Raw genomic sequence first — 18,801 nt, 5'->3', positions numbered from 1 at the left:
GCAGTTTAAGTAAGAAATGTATTTAGTATTAAGTACGCAATAAAGTGCAGAACTTTAAGGAATTGTGAGGTAGTAATTTGCGCTGTAACCAACATATGGAGCCGAAGCATTCAAAGCTCATGCTTCCATTTCCCTTTTTTGCTATCTGCATATTTTGACTGCAGTATGAAAACCCTGGCTAAGGGAAACTGTACAGGATTTTTATGCATCTTATCAGTATAATTTTGACTTCTCTCTAAGATATCTGCATTATTAGTAATGGAGTGATTAAACTCTCATACAAACACACCTTACTCTATATTGTATTTCCATAAAACAAGGCTATGCCAAGTGTCCACTGTGAGGGAAATGACAATGAAGTGTTGAAGCAGACTCAACAGTAATAAGCTATGTCTGTGTATCTTGGCTGTTGTTTAGTGTAAAAGTGTGTGTGTGCTGTTCACACCTCTATAGCGTCTTTGAGTGATCCAGCCAGTAGGAAAAAGGCAGCGGACTGTTCAAAGCGCTGCTTTCCCAGCAGGGAGAAAGCATTTTTCAGAGCTGCTTTTCGCCAGCGGTCTTCAGTGAAGTTGTTCTTGAAAAACTGAGTCATCTTCTCATCATGCTGAGACCTGAGAGAGAAAAAAACACAAAGCTCAGTATCACATAAAGGTTTTGTGAGAAACTTTATTGAAACTAAACAGCAACTCAATTAAAAAGAGAATTATGTGTTAAGAAACAATGTCCTACCTGAAGAGCCCCCACAGCACAGCTTTCTTCTTCATGGCCAAGAAGAACAGAGCAGCATCTAAAGGATCGTTGTGTCTCTGGAACGCAGCTTTACCTACCTTATTACACACAAAAGTTACAGTTACTCAATCAATAATTATAGTTATCACTTATTTGCTGGAATGATGTCAAATGCACTTCAAAGACAACATAGGAATCAAAATATCAAAACACTCACTGCAGATCGTCACACATGCCAGTACAAATGCTCCCCTTATTTAGCTTCTGTTAAAGACCTATGTACAATAGCTTTGCTCTTCACAATAATCATAGGTGCTTATCATTATAACGGCGTGTTACATATGAAAGGAACACCTGACCTAAATGCTCTATTTTTAAAGATACATTTTAAAGCTTTAGTGCGTAACTTTTTGATATTAATGAACGTCCGTTACATTCAAGCCATTGCCAAATGAGTTGCTACAAAGCTAATTAAGACTATCAGCTCCACACAACTCTCTCTGTATTTCTCAGCATGACTATGTTCAGATGATTGTGTCGTCCGGTGATTTCCCCGCGCAGAAACTCGAGTAATTCCCTCTTCTGAAGAGTCCATCATGCTTTTTTAATCCTGCGTGTCCTCCTTGGCTACTAGCAACTGGGTGGGGGGGCGTGGTCATGTAAGGCATGTATCATGTGGATGCGCAGACAGTTTTGTCATTACTTAGAATTCCTCATGGGAGCGGCAGAAACTATGCAGCTTTAATTTAAATAATTTTTTTAAATGACAGCATTTTACTGTCAGTTAGAACAGTACAGTACTACAAAAAATGACTCTAATATAGCTGAAACTACAACCTATCTGAAACAATAAAAGGAAACATTTTAAGCTTTACAAAGCTGTTTTGAAGTATTTTATTAAATTGTTGGTACACCTGTTATTTGTCCACCAACCTTCCCCCTGTGCAGAATGTTTTGCAAATGGTCTAAAATATCAAAGTTACCTCTGTTGTGCATAGCCCATAGAGTCCATATTTCATTTTCAAGTTAGTTGTTTGCATCACTGTCCTTATGTTAGAAACTGTCAATTTTGTCTGAATTTGTCCTAATACCTTCTCCACCATTTTCCTCAGAGTGTTGATGTTGCGTATCCACCATCCCACTCCAACAGCTCTGAGCTCAGACCACTGGGGGTCGCCTCTCTGCATGGCTGGGACCATGTTCAGCAGCTCTTCTTCTGCCTCCGAGTGGAAGGCCCATGCAAAGTGGCATGTCGATAGGCCTGCCACAGAGAGAGAGAGAGATAAGGAGAGAGTGAGATGTCCCAAGTTCATTCCAAAGATTAAATGCACAAGAAGTCTGTATCTCTATCTGACAATATAGTGGTATTATTGTCATACAAAACAATGTTTTTTTATGTGTCACAGCAGCAGTATAATGAGAAGTGTGGTTTACCCTGGTGGAGCAGCTGCATGCGGTAGAGGGGGGGCAGGGAAGTGAGCAGACAGGTATGAAGACGCATGGCCAGCAAATACCTCAGTCCACACTCATCGAGAGCCTCGCCACCTTCACAAACACAACACCAGGGAGCGGTCAGCTTTGTCATTGTTATAACCGCTCTATTAAAATGGCACAAGGCAAAGCCCTTCAAAACTCCAGTATCACTTGAGTTCATGCGATCCTGTCAGAGACTCTGTCTCTTGACCCTGAACCTTCTTACCCTCTCTGTGCGTACTTGGCCCTGGAACAACCTGCTTATGTCTTCCTCTCAAAAGACAAAATAAAAAGAATGGAAAATTGAAGAGAAAGACAAAGATAATGGAAAAGGTGCAGTGTCTGTATGCAGTGTCTGTATATATACAGTTAAAGAGGAACATGTGTGGAGTACAATCACTGTTGTTTATGTTAATAAAGATTTGATGGCTGGAGATTAACTATATCCCTGAACACACAATCAAGGAAAAGTATGCTTAGTATTTATGTCAATAACCTTTAGTCAACTTTAATACAATCTCTTACCAAGGGTAACAGTTAATGGACTGATAGGCAGGCCAACATGCCAAATTACAAAACAAGCCCATTCTGCAGGTATGAGTGCATCTTATATCTTACATACAAAGTCCAAAATAATTCATCTTCAAAGGGTTTTGTAGCAAAATCGTCACGCAGGGACAGCTACAGAATGATGGCTCTGGAGCGGGTCCATCTCTTGCTAAAACTGCTGACTTCAATGGGGAGGATTCTTGTACATGAAATAACTCTTAAATGTAAGAGCTTAGACTGCCACCGGTGACTGTCACATGAATGTGAGCATTAAAATCAACGCATGAAAATAGCTAAAAACTAAAATGATTAAAAGCAACAAGTTGTGTGGACACTAGAAAAAAAGAGAAGATGTCAGCAAACCATGATCTTTTGTAATGTCACTAGTCACTGTAAAACAGAGATAACTGATGAGAATCAAGCATTAGAAGTAACCTAAAGACATTGTGGATGGTTAATTTAGTGATGTGTTACATTATAAGGCAGAGGGCCCTATTTTAACAAATTTATCCAAGTGTATGGCGTGACGCGCCTGGCACAGGTGTGTTTAGGGTGTGTACCAATCCACTTTTGCTAGTTAAACGGCGGAAGAAAATGGCGCATGGTTCAAAAGGGTAGTACTTAATGTCTTTATTAATCATAAGTGTGTTTTTGGCATAACATGCAAAAAAACAATCAGTGTCATCTCCCATTCCCTTTTAAAGCCAGGCGCGTTTGTACCTTGGCGCGTTGCTATTATGATGGCGGATTTGCTACGCAGGAAGGAGAGATTTTCAGGAGAAGAAACTGATCTGCTCGTGCGTGAAGTGAAAGCGTGCGAGCAGATCATATCATAATACTATTTCACACTGCAGTATTTTTAGTCTTTTGCATGTTAGTGTGCTTCTACGCGTCCCTGTGTGTGCGCCTAGGCTCGCGCTGTGCACAAGTCTAGGCTGTTAAAATACCAATGAAATGCTGCGTTACTGACTTTAGAGCAGGTTTTTGTTGGTCAATGGCACGATCACTTTCCACTGCCTCATACTAATGATACTAATATGCCAAGAACCTGGACACACCTCCCTGTAAGACCAGGTGCGTTTGCTATTTACACAACGCGGGCGCTGGACGGTCTTAAACTAGCAAAGACATTTGTGTCGGGCTTTGCGCTGCGCCGGGTGCAAGATAGGGCCCAGAGTGTTTATTGTGGTTTGAAATTATGTGGTGATGACTCCTGTTCAAGGAATACTGACACAGCAGTCCTTAACCCCAGTAAACCTTGGTGCAATAGGTTATATTTACTCTGTTATGCAATCCACCATCCATATCACAAATATGATTGTAACCTATATACACACACACACACATATGCTGACCTGTGTACTGTTGATCAGTGGAGCTGGTGACCTCAGCACTGGTGGTTGCAACAGTATCAGCCAAGGCCACCAAGAACATCTGCTCTAGTCTGGTCAGTCCTGGTAGGCTGGAGTGCATGAGGTGACTGGACAATACCTTGACACACAACGGAAGATAGAAAGCAACCAGAACCTCAGAATGATATCATAAATAATCTAGATTTATGGGGCAATTTCCCTTTCTTTTTTTTTTTAATGAGATCCTCTTCTAAAAAATACAGCAATACCTGAGCATGCTCCGGACCAAAGTAGGTAGGTCCATATTGAGATAGGTTGATAACTCGTGACTTCCTCTCTGGCTTGTCGGTGGCAAAGTTCACAAAATCATCTGTGGTAACTGTTTGCACCTGTTAACACAGTAGGAAAGGAGTCAAATGTATTATTGGACTACACCTTTAAAATAATCAGAGTTCTCTTAACTCTACCTACCTGGAAGAGGTCAGCATACTGGTCCTCTGCGGACTTCTGGGATCCCTCACCGTCGGCCCCCTTAGTTCCCTTAGCAGCCTCTTCTGCTCCCTTGTACGAGGTGTCCAGGTCAGCCAATATGAGGGAATAAAGGGGCAAGGGAGGGATGGAGTTGATCTCTGTGTAGTCCCTGCCCCCATCACGGCCAGCCACAATGGTGTCTTTTGCTGTGCTGCCAGTCACACTGATGGTACGGGACAGATGTCTCCTGGCTCCGCCCTCACCGGCCTCCACATCCCTCACTACAGCGACTTCTCCGGCAATACACTTCACCAGGTGAGCGAGGATGGCCTGATATACAGAGATATACAAAGATCAATGGGTATACAGCGTATACAACAATGTGGATTAGATGTGCTAGATCACCACATATCCTTGTTTTTGTCTAGACCAGGGCTTCTCAAAGTCCGGACCAATGTCCGCGTACGGGACCGAACGGCAAGTCAACCCATACCAAGCCCATACGTTGTGTTATAAGTTTGAGAACCACTGATCCAGACAGTGTCTGTGGGCATCTGTCTTTTTGGTTAGTCTGAGTCGGAAAAAGGTGGGCCTCACTGTACTCTAGCCTACATTACATTTTAATGATGTTTTTAAATAAACAAATGAGACTTTCAGAATAATCGTTTCGCAGTTGCAGAAACAAACTCACCTTTGCACGGCGAACCTTGCCCAGGTCCATGAGTTCCAGCAGCTGGGTGGGATGGTACTGGGGTAGAGTCGGAGACAGGGAGTGAGCAGCTTCAAACAGTCCCCCTTCCTGAAGTCCTGCCGGGGCACGAAGGGCCTCATCAACTGCAGCACTCCCTTCAAACACACTCTTAGACCTAGCTCTCCCTTCAAAGGCCGAGGAGGAAACCGTCGTGGTTTGACCTCCAGCAATGTCTGCAGATGATAGGTTGCCCTCCTCTCCCTCCCCAGGCTTCTTGTCCTGATGCCACTGGGCATACACATGCATTTCACAATCCATGCCCACAACCAGGATGCCATCCCTCACCCAGGACAGGGAGACTGGCAGAGACGGCGTGCCGTCAACGGAGGACAGGAGGTCCACAGACCGTAGCAGGATCCAGCGTGAGCGGATGCCCTGTTTGATACTGCCCCCTAGAGGAAGGGTGATGACAGCCACCCCCTCCTTGCTGCTAGTCGGCTCATTTACCACGCCAGAGATACGGCCGTACATGAGAATGTTGGATCCAACTCCCACAGTGAGGATGTGAGATCCATCCTCCTTTGACAGCCAGTCCAAGTGAACGTAGTGCTTAATGTTGGGGGAGCTATGGTCTCTGCTCATGTACAGGTCAGACCTGGCATAGAGAAAATTATTAGCTTATGAGATACCCATACTGGTAAACATACAGTGGCTGACAGAATATGATACAAACACACAAGAAGTGCCCTCCTGACCTGCTGTAGACAAAGAGGTTGGAGTCCACACTGACTCTTGGATCCAGGGTTGACGAGGGTCTTGTAAAGTCGTCCAAGTGGAGAGTTTGCTCTAAAACCCACTCTGAGCCACCAGTAGATTCACACTCATAGATGGACACATGCATGGAGAAGTCCTGTCCAGAACCCTGCAGCTGAAGACAAGAAGAGACCTTTCTTAAAATGTCTGATTTCTCATAAAAATTCCTCATCTGTGCCCACACAGACGTCTATCCTGTAACACATCCTAAAGTACACTGAAAACCCAAACCCAAAACTGACTCCTAAGCCAGACTACTGTTCATAGACCTCAACTCAGGTTCAGTTCAATAACATCCACCTCCACATACTTCAAATATAGAGTATCAAGTGGAATTAGATCCTCAGATAGTCAGGTTTCATCACTTCCTTTTCACTAATGGCTAATGACGGTTAGCACAAATTGTAAACGCACTGCAGTGTATAATATGCATAATGTATGTTTATCTTATTTAGTTCCTTCCTCTCTATTCTCAACTTTACATAAATATGTATTCAAATGCTAATATATGGAATTGTTTTCTATTTTTGGAGGATCCAGGCTATACCGCCAAATTATGTTTACTGCATTTGCATTTTTATTGCAATTTTCAACCTCAAGGTGATGACAACATTTAAATGAATTCCCACATCACTATAGGTTTTTGGTACTGAACAATACACTAAAACACCATTAAAAAGCGAAATTGAAATTTCCTACCTGCCCGTGTCGTGGCTTTTTAAAGGCTATGGCCAGCCTGCCAATGTAGGAGCAGGACACAGCAACAGGCCGTCCAGACACACACACAGCACTGTTGTTGTCTTCCTCCTCATTCATCAGGTCCCAGGGCTCCCAGCGGTACGCATGGTTGTCCCGGTCCTCCTCGCTATACCCGTCATCCCCCTCCACAGCACAGCGCCAGAACCGCACGCGAGAGTCAGAGCAGGTAGTGACAATCAGGTACGGAGCCAGGCACACAGGGTAGATGGAAGAGGAACTCAGATGACCTAGCAAAAAAAGAGGAGGCAGTATTAAAACAGACAACATTTAAGCATGTTATGCATTTTCTTGAGTTATAACCTGATTTCTTGGTTTCTACATCACATGGGACAAATAGATTCCCCAGGTACTTCTTAAAGCGCCCATATTATGCTCATTTTCAGGTTCATAACTGTATTTTAAGATTGTACCAGAATAGGTTTACATGGTTTAATTGGGACGACTTTAAGCTGGGAGACTTCTATATGAGGGCACACATGTAAGTAGTTCTTTTGTAGATTATGGTGAACTTGTGTGTGTTGTAGCAGTGCTTTGCTATTGAGAACAACGTAGCATGCTAGCGTTAGCATTAGCGTTAGCATGCTAATGCTAACGGTTAGCATGCTAACGAGCTAACGGTTGTGGTTAGCCAGCTCATTTCGGACTGTGACGTCACAGTCCGAGCCGATTTTGAACAGCTCACTAGGAGACTGAAGGCAGGACACATTCAGAAACTGTATCTCACTCAAAACAGCATGGATGGATTTTTTTCAAAGTTTGTATGTGTGTGGAAGCACCAGAGACACAAAAGAACACCCCAAATCCCAGAAAAAGTGATTTTTTCATAATATGGGCACTTTAAAATCTGCCTGACCTGACTTAAAGAGGGTAACCAAAGAAATAGAAGCACCTTTTAAATTTCTTATTTTATTTCTAAATCAATTGTCAACATACGCTAAAATAAATTACCATTTTGGGACAATTTCACCTAGTCAACATTGGGGGAAAAAAAGGGTTTTACACGTCCCTTTTAATTTGGAAACAACAACAACATGTTATGAGTCATTTGTGTGATATAAGTGTGAAATAAGTGCCCATCCCAACCTGCAGAGGGGGTGGCCCTGGTAACCTCCACCCCGTGGGGCAGGTCGAGCCTCTTGCTGTACACCAGCTTGGAGCTGAGGATGAGTTTGCTGGCTGATTGCAAGTTGGCTGTAGAGGCTGACCGAGGCAGTGGTCTGATAGGTGAGGTCTCTGGAGAAGAGTCAGCATTCACAACTTGACTGGGAACCATTAGCTGGCTCTGGAAGCTAAAGTCTGGGGTCAGCTCATCTGGAGAAAGAGACGCAGGAATATTATAGCTGGCCTACACCTCAGTAAGGGAAGTTTGATGTAGATAAAAAGCTAGGCTTCACATTTAAGATGCATGCTTGCATAGCTGTGTGTACCCTACACCTACCAACACAGGCCTGCACAGACTTGAGGTGCAGGTGCCACATCTGCAAGACAGAGTTTCTGTTGAGATCTTTTTCTATCACCACCAGGAAGAACTTCTCAGAGAAGGGGGCAGGTTGGTAATCTGGATATAGTAAAATGACATTATCTGGTTTGAAAAAGTCTGGGGAAACTGATGTAAAAAAAAAAGTTTTCATTTGAGCTAGGTGCTATACCTTCACCAGATGGAAAGGCCGGTGTGTATGCCTCAGGTTCATTCTGAGGCTTGTAACCTAGAATGAAGTCCTCTTGGAAGACATGCAGCAGCTGGGTGTTGGCGCCACACTGGATGCGCATGGAAAAAGCATAAAACAGGTTACTATTTATCAGAAAGTTTCAGGATTTAAGACCCTGAATTTCTGTACACCACTGATCTGAGGTGGGTGTGAAAAACAGAGCAGCTGCTAACCTGGTTTGTAATGACGTCCAACTCTATGATACATCCAGGTCTGGCAGTGGACTGCTGGCTGACAATGTTGAAAACTTCGCCCACCAGTTTCTAAACAGAGACACACATGAAAAATAGTAAACTATCCATTTAATGTACTGCATTAGAAACCACTAATGCGGTGAAAAAACATTGCACATTAAGATTTGAAGTACAGGGTAATGTAGGCTGGTGGTTGTTATGAAGTGAGATAGAAAGATTAGCTTTATGAAGAACATAGATCTGTGTGCTTGATGTAGACACAGTTTTGGTTACATTTTTTAAATAAAGGCAGCATAAAAAAAGAAATGAAAAGCTCACAGATGTTGAAAAGTGTACAAGGTATAAGTGTGCTCAAATGTGTTACATTAGGCTGCAGGTAAGAAACTTTGTTTGAAATATGTTTTTATTTAAAGTATCTGTGCATCTTTGCCTAATACTGAAAGTGTTTTCAGTAAGTGTCTGTTCCTTAACTAAAAAGACACCAGTTTTTCCTGTTCTCTGCATCTTGGGTGGCATTTAAGAACCAAGGACTTAAACTAACTAAGTGTAGTGCCTTTTAGAATGGTTTGCACTAAAGGAAAGAAACCCAATACTTTAAGCGTTTTCTTTGTTAAAGTCTCTGGAACTAGTGTACTTGAATTTTATTTATCTGCAACATTATGTTGTATAATTACAGTTTTGCACAATAAATGTTCTCAAAACTACATACTACGTTTATTTCTCTTTTAAAAAGAAATACATTAAGAAGTTCGGCTTTCCTTAGGGTCTATGTAACCTGGTCTGAAATGGTTCTATTAGGATTTATATATCGTGATATATATCGTTATCACAAGAGGCTGCAATGTATATCGCAATATGGATTTTAGGCCATATCGCCCATCCCTAATATCGGATTTGTGATGTTTCATGGTTGACGTACATCCATTAGCGACCCACAAGCCTGCTTTGGACTCGATAATAACTGGTCCTTTTTGACAAAAAGTTTAAAGAGTCATGGTGTAAGAGATGAAGATACATAAGATTCACTGAAGAGAGACTCCACACAGAGATGATCACAACCTAATGAGCAAAACATTGTTTTTGTGTGCAGTGACGGTTGAGTGTGTCCACTCACAGACGTTTCAGGGTCTGACAGCTCATCCAGTAGTTTTCTGGCATCCACCACAGCTTGATAGAGACGCAGGTTTTTACCATCTGATGCCACAAAACAGGCGCTGGCGCTGTTACAGTAGGATCCTGAGGGACACAACACAAAGTTAGTTGGAAAGTCCTACGATGTCAAATGATGTATTAACTATTATTTGGTGAAAACATTTTTTTTTTTTTATATTAGGTAGTTGAAAGTTGAAGGATACTCGTAAATTCAGCCTAAGTCTATTAATAGAAGGCATCTCCCAACTTTAGTTATTACTTTAAGGATTCCTTCCACAGTCGGCAGAGAGCCAGGATCTAGAGAAACTATATCCAGGTTGGATCTTAATTGGAAAAGGTATATTGTTGGCACGGTCATGAAAATATGTTTATATCTTGATAAGCAATAATAAGGCAAGGAAGAAATAATTATCTTTTTAGTACAAATCTTCCATGCAAAACTGGCTTGACTTGACTACTGCATAGCATTGGAGGTATGCACTGTAGTGGCCTGAAGGCCATTATACTGTATAATGTGCATACATTTTGCACAGTTTAGTCCTGACAAATACCAAATACCAAAAGCAGAAGCCTCAGATGATTCAGCATTCAATAGTGAAACTTCCGCTTTTACATGAACGTTCTTAGTAATTATTTACTCATAACAAGAATCACTCTGGTTAAAATCGACATTCATATTAAACATGCATGGTGTGTTTACCAAGTACAGAGCTGGGTACTAGTGTAGGTAGCCAAGCAACATTGCTGAAGGCAGAGGTGTGCAGAGAGTTGATACGGGCCAGTTCAGAGACCCCTCCAGTGCAAGACAGGGGTCCAATGTGGTCCACCCTCCACAAGATAAGCTCACTGTAGATGGCATTGGGGTCATGGAATGTCCTTGTAGCCGCATTACGAAGCTGCTTCCTGCTAATGGAAAAGTAATGCATTGTCAGAACTCATGTTTCATGCAGACATCACAGCGTGTTGCAATAAGCAGCAGCTATGGCATTTTAACCATATGCTTTATGCGTTTTCTTTCCTCCCCTCTTCTTTTTTTTTTTTTTTTTTTATGTACTGCCTCCCTGCTATTTCACTGCCTTGCTATACCTGGGAAATCCCTTTGGTTGGGGAAAGGTAGGAGGTTGCTCATCTTCCAGGCTGCCAGGGGCTGAGGGAGGGGTGAGCAGAGCATTATGGTGAGAGGAGGTCAGCAGCAGTGGCAGCACTGTGTGGCAGGCTTGGTCGTTCAGATGGAAGCGGTGGCCACAGTAACGGAACTTGTGTGACACAGTCAGTACGTTGGAGAAGGCAGAGCGCTCAGCAAATGTCACTGCCCACTACAGACAGAGGGAAACAAAAAAAATTGAGAGCGCTGGGAAGGCTGAATACAAACAAACGTTAATTTACATGAAATTATGGTGTTGGTGTGAAATTTTAGAAAGGGTTTAAGGAATAAAAAAAAAAAAAACATGCATGCATTGAACCTGGAAGAAAAAATGCATCCCAAGCTCTCTGTTTTGTTTCTAACAATATTTCACCTGATTGAGAGATCCATCAACATGCTTTGAGACCATCATGACAGCAGGACTGATGCCACGACGAGGGTTGGGAGCGGGGACCAGTGCGGGTGAACAGAGGCCGGCCGAGGCTGAAGCAGAGTGGGAGACATGCTGGACCATCCTCCCCTGGTCCCCTGCACTGGTACTTTCACCCTCAGTCAAAGTAAAGGCGTACATCAGGATGTTTTTACTCAGTGAATTGGCATCACCTGTAGGAAAAGCCACTTGAATACGGGAGGAGAAGGACACCTAATGGGAGAAACGGATCAAAATAAAAACCATTAGGACCACAGGCACATATTCTCTACAGCCCTCCAACCCTATTAATACCAATGTGATGCCAGCTCTCTAGTTCATCAGAAGCATCATTAACAATATGACATTTGGCTTGCTAGTTTATGCTCACATAGCTTATTGCATATTACATATATACACTACCACTTTCTACAGTATATATGGACTTAATGTGTACATAGCATTATAAAGCTCTTATTTTACAATGCCAATGGGTGTTCTCTTATTATGATCATAAAAGACAAAAAGCTATGTGTCTGCATACAGTACTGTATCATTGCAGCCTGTGCAAAGTATTTACAATAAATAAGAACCTGTGAACTTATTTGTAGGAGCTAAAATAAAGCTAATCAAATTCCAATCCTTTATTTATTGTGTTGCAATGACACCCTACTTAAAGACAGCCAGGCTTAACAGTTTTGAGCATCTTGCTGCATATCCAAGTGTGTGAATCATGTGAAAATGTATTTGAGTGCACTAGTGAGCAACTCTGATTTCAGAGTTGGGGACTGACAAAATACACAGATTCACTAAACTCCAACGCTAATGTTATCTCTTCTTCATTCTCTTTAGCAAAGAGCACAACATTCAGGTAGTAGGTTCTCATTTTTAGTTAACTGGATTATTGTACATACAGTATGTGAAAACTTTCAAATAAGGTGTGAAGAATTATTGAATTAAATGTTAATAATACACATTATATTTGCAAATATAAAATAAATAATACTGAGGAAAGATCACACGATTTGTAGGAAATAGTTTTATGAATCATGACAAAGTTTTTTTAGCCCACATGCACAGAGGCGCACAGAGGAAAGAAGAGGAATATTCAGAGTCTTACATAACTCTGGGGGAGTGCTGAGTCACCTTACATTTGAGACAATGTTAAACTACAGTTATACTGCTGCCACTATGTGTGTATGCAAGTAATTCACTATTGAATGTAATGCAGAAGAAAAAGAGTTACTTATTTGGAGAAAAAAAAATAATTCTCACTTGACTGTGGAAATTATAAGCAGGATGCAAAAACACATCCTGCTTGTAACGCATAATGCCAGATATTCTGCTTACCTGAACCTGTCTAAAGATGCCCTGGTTGAATTCATCCAAGTACTTCACATGCCAAACCAGGAAAGATCCATCGGTAGGGTGGATGGTGAACAACATATCTGGGCTCTTGTTCCACTCTGTGATCAGAGTTTCCATCTTCCTCTCCAGCAGCATGGAGGGCAATGGCATGCTGGAGCTGGATCCTGGGGAGGATGCCTTGGTGCTTCCCTGCTCCCCTGGCTCACCCTCTTCACCGTGCTCTGAGGACCCTTTGTCAGACATCTCGTCCAGTTCTAAAAAGCCAGAAATAAATATGTGTTGACAACATAATGTTACTTTTAAGCTAATGTGTTTTAAGGAACGTGTGTTGGCCTGGTTGTGGGTTGTACCAAAGTCAAACTTCATAGGAGATCCTTCGGGGTCCAGGGGGTCCTCAGTAGTCTGGTCCAGCTGCTGTTCAGAGAATTTACGGAGCTGCAGCATAAACAGGTCCATGGAGGAAGTGAAGCTGAGGTCCTTATTGTTGAGCCAGTGAACGACGAAGCCTCCGCCACCATTGCCATCGTCTGGGTTGAACACTGCAGAGTCAGGCAGCACTGATGGGATATCTGACAAAGGAAGAGATATATGGATTATGGATGAAATTAGTGAAAAGGCATAGAAAACTATTTTTCAAGCTTAGACTAATTGAATCACAACTGCATTGAGTTGCTCACTGATGTGATTCATTAAGTTTTAGTCACAGAAGCCATTTCTGCCGTATCACTATCATATGCAAAACTAATTCTGTTTTGGATTGTTTCACAATGAAGCCATTTCTTTAATTATTCCGTTTTAAAACAAAACAATCACACTATAAGACAAGTATAAGCTATAATCAAATAAATCTTAAAATGATCAACATACAGGATCTCTGCAATTAACTAATGCAGCATACATATAATGTGGGTTTTGAATGACGTCGCTATTAGAGAGGAAGTCATTAAAAACCTAAACATTAGAGAACACCCTTATATGGTCAATAGTGCAACTATGTGTGGATATATGATAAAGAAATAAAGAAAATGCTTCTGAGCCAGTTTCAACAAAGACACCCTACCTGTGTTGGGGTTAATACTGGCTGAGATATGGAAGTGACACAGGGCATTGGCATGATGAGCTATGTGGCGGTGAGTGTGTGCATCCTGCGTGCCAAGCTGAGAGGGCAGCAGCTCACAGTGTGCCACCAGAGCAGAGGATCGTCGCCGGCCCCGGCGCAGATGCTTCAGGTGGTGGATTGACTATTGACAGAAACAACACAAAGGTTTACGTTTATCAGAAATACTACACATTTTAAACTTTCTTTCGTGAATTATTTCTGGTTGGATCTCACTAAGTAAGTAAGTACATAAGTGCACCTCCAAAGCATGCTGGATCTTGTCCTTATTGCCTGCCAGGCCTGGCAGGCTGGAGCTGAAGGAGTGCGTGTTCTCAGAGATCTGTCCCCCAAGCAGGCTGTCGTCTGGTAGCACAGTCTCTGACCACAACCTACACACACCATCCTCGCAGGATGTCAGCAGCACATTGCACACCGAACCCCTAGAAAACAACAGGGGAATGCAACTCTTACACAATCAATAATTACTATTTCAAAGGAAAGGCTTGAGTGTAATATAAGGAGAGTCTCCGGATTACACTGATGAAATCACTGATTCACTTAGTGGAACAGACCTCTGAGTGTCTGCTTCCACCACCGATTCAACTTTCTTAATATGCACACATGGCACTTGTGGACACAAAGCAACTTGTGTTGATGGTCAGCTACAGGCACTCAACGACAGCTTCACACCTGGCAGACTGTCCGCTTTGTGTGACAGGTTTCTAAGGGGGGCTATTCAAAAGTCAGCAACACCAGTATTGGCTGGTGTTCTGGGAATATTCATGCAGGTGTGATTTTTGTTTTTACAGTGACAAGCTTAATACACAAATTATGTGTAATTAATTATACATTTCAGAGGACTGACTGTTTACTAAGAGTGTGAATCATGGGTGAATCACAAAAATTTGCAGTCCTGCATAATCTACACTTTAGATAAATAGAGCTTTTTCAATGTTGCATATAAGAACATATGTTGAAATCACTGTAAACCTGCCATAAAATTATAGCATGCTAGGTATTTAAATACTGGAAATCAGGGTATTTTTATTATCAATGCTGCAACTTCGAATCCTTCAAATTTATCCTTACAAATATAGAAATGTATAAGAGACAGGATAAAAACACTGTCGTCCCTACTAGCATTGTACACAGTAAAGAAATGTACAACTCTGTTCAGGAAACATACTCAAAAGAGGCAAAATCCCTTTATTTGAGCCAAGAAATTGTGTCATGCTTTAGAAGACAAAAAAACATGTACTTATAGATGTCAAAAATAAATAGGTCACTGTCCACCCTGACCATGTGATTGTGTGTGGGCTATCTTACTTGGGCATGTACTTGCTGGTCTTCCTCCAGGACACACCAGTGACCGAGCGGGGATGGGCCAGGTAAACAAAGGAGAAGTGAACAGGAAGAGGCTTTTTATCGGAGGGGTCGTGGACCACCACTGCAGAACGCCAGCCCGTGGTGGGATACCACACCTTAAGTAAACAGTCATCCTGCGTATGCAAACACATGCATCAACATCCATTATATATAAAAACACCACTGTTCCAACAATTTGTCTTTTTGCAACATGTTGAATCATATACCTTCCCAACTGTTGCAAAGTACTCCCCATCAGGAGACCACTTGGCAACGTGAACAGATGCAGCAGTCCTGAGAGAAACACAAACATAAACACTTGTATCAGCTATATTCACTTCTCCATGGGAAACTTTCCAATTGCCGGTAATTTCAAAGCTTGCACTTCCCTGTTCTAGTGGCTCTCCTGGGCATGCACATGTGTCATCAGATGACAATTACTAACATGGTATTACATGTCTATGTCTGTTTACACAGCGTAAAAGGACAGAGCAGACTCAAAAGAGTGGCTTACAACAGTGCATGTAAACCTTTGAGGCTGTGTGCAAATGAGTTTGGATGATCAGTGACTGCCTATACGTTTATATTAGTAAAAAGTAAGTATTACCACATCCTTCAAGAGGAAAAATGAAAGTTAATATTTTGTCTGCACAGGGCAGGGACTAACTCTGTTCTACATGACTGAAAATCATCAGCTGACAGAAAAATGTTACCCATGTTTCACTTTCATTTAGCAAAAGGGAAAACGAACAAAAGTGCACACATGTAATATTCGACTGTTCCCTCAATGCTCTGAATAAAAGATCCACTTTTTTTCATCACAAAACTGACAGTAAACTAGTATTTTCAAAGATGAGCAAAGTATTTTTTTCTCTTACAGTTACCTGTGACAATCTTAAGAAAGTTTTTACTGACTTCAAATTTACAGGAAAACAAAGCAAGAGCTGAGAGAAGGAAGAAAATGAAGACACAGAAGTCTGCTTGACACTTAGTCTAATCAAATTCCTGGTTAACTAGCTATCAGGATATTTACATATTTGCCTCATCAAGACAGCACTACGAGACCATCTACTTCAAAAGCAACTCTCTGTTTAACTGTTATTCAGTCCTTCCAGAAAAATGCGGAGTTTTTTTGTGCTTGTTGCGGGCAAAAATCCTTGATTATGCGGCACGTTTTCTTAAAAAATGCGATGGAATATGCAATTTTATGCAATTAAATTGCGGGAACTTGCAAAAATTGCGGGAACTTGCAAAAACAAAAAAAGAGAAAAAAAGTGATTCCCTGCTTTTTTTTTTTTTTAACTTTATTTAAAAAAATTGTTTACAGATATTCAGTCATCGCAATACGTAAACAAATAAGATACAAAAGTATATACAAATAATATAATATGAAAGTAAAAATAAAAGTAATAGTCTAAACAGAGGGAAAAAAAAGATACAAAAGAGACAGACTTTCAAAAATCGTTAATAATATAGACAGCAGGAGCACTTAAACAAATTAATTTCAGATAATATCAGATATTAAGATAGCTTTCTTATTGGATATCAACTTAAGAGACTCAAAGTACATGTCAAATTCAACCTCCAACACCTTGCTTTTCGATGAAGTTCACGTTGCGTAATTACGTCACTTCATAACGTTCCCATGGCAACAGGGGAAAATGGCTGCTCTTGTGTGAAGTAAATGCAACATTTTTCAACTTTCTGCTAAGATATATGTGACTTTTTTACAACGAAAATGCGGGCAATTTATGCGGCGAAAGTGCGGCGTATTTGAAAAAATGCAGACTTTGGCTGATTATGCATTGAATTATGCGATCGCATAATCGCGTTTTTCTAGAGGGACTGGTTATTGGCCTTTACGACACATTAACTCTGGATTTTGATTCTGCTGTTGACCCTAATGAACATAACCTGGAAGCACAAGGTTTTTTATTTCCATGTCAATCATGTGGGTTGCTTTTACACTATGTGCAAAAGCAAAAAACTTACTTGCACTGCCAGACACATTTCCAGTCATTGAGGACAGGGTGGGGCTTGTCCTCATTCAACTGTCCATCCTCCTCTTCTATCAGGGCATCTGTCAGTGGAGGAGCCCACAGCTGGAGCCGCTCAGTTGCTGCTAGGATACGGTTCCCTGTAGACACAAAAGCACTATGTTACACACCTTTCATCTAATGTTGACTACTACAGTACACAGAGCCACATGCACACTGTGACTGTTACATAATGCACGTCGTTCCTGACAAACTACAGGGGGCTGTAATAGGAGCTGTGCCTAGTGTGTATTAATTTAGTCATTAAATCAGTTAAACAAAGAAAGCATTGGCATACCTTGTGGGTCCCAGGCAAGGTTGTAGGTGATGGCATCGAGGAAAAACTGTCCTGTCTTTTGCCACTGATAGTTAAGTTGCTGTTAGTGATAGGAGAGTGACACACAGCATGCAATATTATTGGCACACAAGTGTGACTAAGTTCACTAGATAATGATTTAAACCACTATATATGTCTAAAATACCAACTTCATTCTCACCTTGTGCCGTTTGTTTGGGTTGGTAGAAAGAGGTTCAAAGATGCAGACTGTGTTTCCGTACGATGCAGCAATCTAAAAATAAAGAGCTGTGTTCATCATCACAACATTACTCACCCCATCAGTGCTTCTGCACAGCCATTCCCACAGGACAGGGTTAGGTGGGGGAGTGGTGTGGGAGAGCAGCATAGCAAGGAGAGGAGAGCATGGGCAGTACAAGACAGTAGCAAATGCAGGGCTAAATGTACTTTTTTGTTGCTCAGTGTAATTGATAATGTCTTCTGGCTACATGGAAAAACAAAAACTGCGTGTGGGAGTGTGTCTGAGTGTGCAGTCAACACTTACCCTGCCAAGCTGGTGGGAGCACTCCACACAGCCCACCTGTATGTTTCCATTTTGAGCTCCCGGGATAATCTGCACACACTCAAAGTCACTGGCCAAGATCACTACATCACAACCTGAGCCATAGGCCTGAAAAATAAATGGACACAGGAGAAGGAACCAAATCAGATCGCGCCACAATAAACAAATGAAACCAAACCACAAATATCACTGCTAAATGCATCAATGCTGTAACAGCTTTTTAATGGTTTCCATGTGAATCAATTTAAATTGAATATACAATATGATGTCATATCAATGGCTAAAAGCAGACCATCATAACACTCAATAGTACTAGTATGAATATTGCATTAACAGATTGAGATATTACAACAGGATTAGAACAGCACGACATTAAACCACAGCCATAGCATTGGCAGTTTGTGATGGTAATACTAGCACAGAAACCATATATCATAACATTAAAACTGTTGTTTTAATACCTACATACTCATGTGCAATGAGTAGACAAACGCAGCACATGCTAATTACCCACGATAAAAGGACAATTCTGGCGCAAAATTAACCTAGGGGTTAATAACATATGTGTACCGAGTCGACCGTTCTCTGGGATATGTTTTCATGCTAATCAAATGTGTCTCTAGCTTGAAAC

At 41.5% G+C, this 18,801-nt stretch overlaps 1 protein-coding gene across 7 annotated transcripts in view; it reads right to left on the bottom strand.

Annotated features, from left to right (window-relative positions):
• dmxl2 (Dmx-like 2) overlaps positions 1 to 18,801 on the bottom strand; it is a 50,396-nt gene that overhangs the window by 21,177 nt on the left and 10,418 nt on the right. For 3 of the 7 annotated variants that reach the window (XM_039795257.1, XM_039795258.1, XM_039795259.1), the window contains exons 2-28: positions 18,153 to 18,278; positions 17,811 to 17,882; positions 17,612 to 17,690; positions 17,270 to 17,414; positions 15,505 to 15,571; positions 15,239 to 15,411; positions 14,172 to 14,352; positions 13,874 to 14,054; positions 12,796 to 13,382; positions 11,410 to 11,679; positions 10,979 to 11,208; positions 10,593 to 10,795; positions 9,855 to 9,976; positions 8,720 to 8,809; positions 8,487 to 8,595; positions 8,276 to 8,395; positions 7,921 to 8,148; positions 6,778 to 7,064; positions 6,021 to 6,193; positions 5,266 to 5,920; positions 4,575 to 4,904; positions 4,373 to 4,492; positions 4,107 to 4,242; positions 2,164 to 2,274; positions 1,821 to 1,990; positions 730 to 827; positions 446 to 611 (exon numbers count right to left, since the gene is read on the bottom strand). In XM_039795257.1, coding sequence (XP_039651191.1) covers positions 446 to 611; positions 730 to 827; positions 1,821 to 1,990; positions 2,164 to 2,274; positions 4,107 to 4,242; positions 4,373 to 4,492; positions 4,575 to 4,904; positions 5,266 to 5,920; positions 6,021 to 6,193; positions 6,778 to 7,064; positions 7,921 to 8,148; positions 8,276 to 8,395; positions 8,487 to 8,595; positions 8,720 to 8,809; positions 9,855 to 9,976; positions 10,593 to 10,795; positions 10,979 to 11,208; positions 11,410 to 11,679; positions 12,796 to 13,382; positions 13,874 to 14,054; positions 14,172 to 14,352; positions 15,239 to 15,411; positions 15,505 to 15,571; positions 17,270 to 17,414; positions 17,612 to 17,690; positions 17,811 to 17,882; positions 18,153 to 18,278 — 5,229 coding nt within the window. Of the gene's footprint in view, positions 1 to 445; positions 612 to 729; positions 828 to 1,820; positions 1,991 to 2,163; positions 2,275 to 4,106; positions 4,243 to 4,372; positions 4,493 to 4,574; positions 4,905 to 5,265; positions 5,921 to 6,020; positions 6,194 to 6,777; positions 7,065 to 7,920; positions 8,149 to 8,275; positions 8,396 to 8,486; positions 8,596 to 8,719; positions 8,810 to 9,854; positions 9,977 to 10,592; positions 10,799 to 10,978; positions 11,209 to 11,409; positions 11,680 to 12,795; positions 13,383 to 13,873; positions 14,055 to 14,171; positions 14,353 to 15,238; positions 15,412 to 15,504; positions 15,572 to 17,269; positions 17,415 to 17,611; positions 17,691 to 17,810; positions 17,883 to 18,152; positions 18,279 to 18,801 lie in introns of all 7 variants that reach the window. The other 4 variants (XM_039795262.1, XM_039795260.1, XM_039795263.1 and 1 more) reach the window with 2 other exon arrangements.

The sequence above is a fragment of the Perca fluviatilis genome, chromosome 3, assembly GCF_010015445.1.
Source record: "Perca fluviatilis chromosome 3, GENO_Pfluv_1.0, whole genome shotgun sequence".
Taxonomy (NCBI): Eukaryota; Metazoa; Chordata; class Actinopteri; order Perciformes; family Percidae; genus Perca; species Perca fluviatilis.
This window is presented reverse-complemented; position numbering and strand designations above follow the sequence as displayed.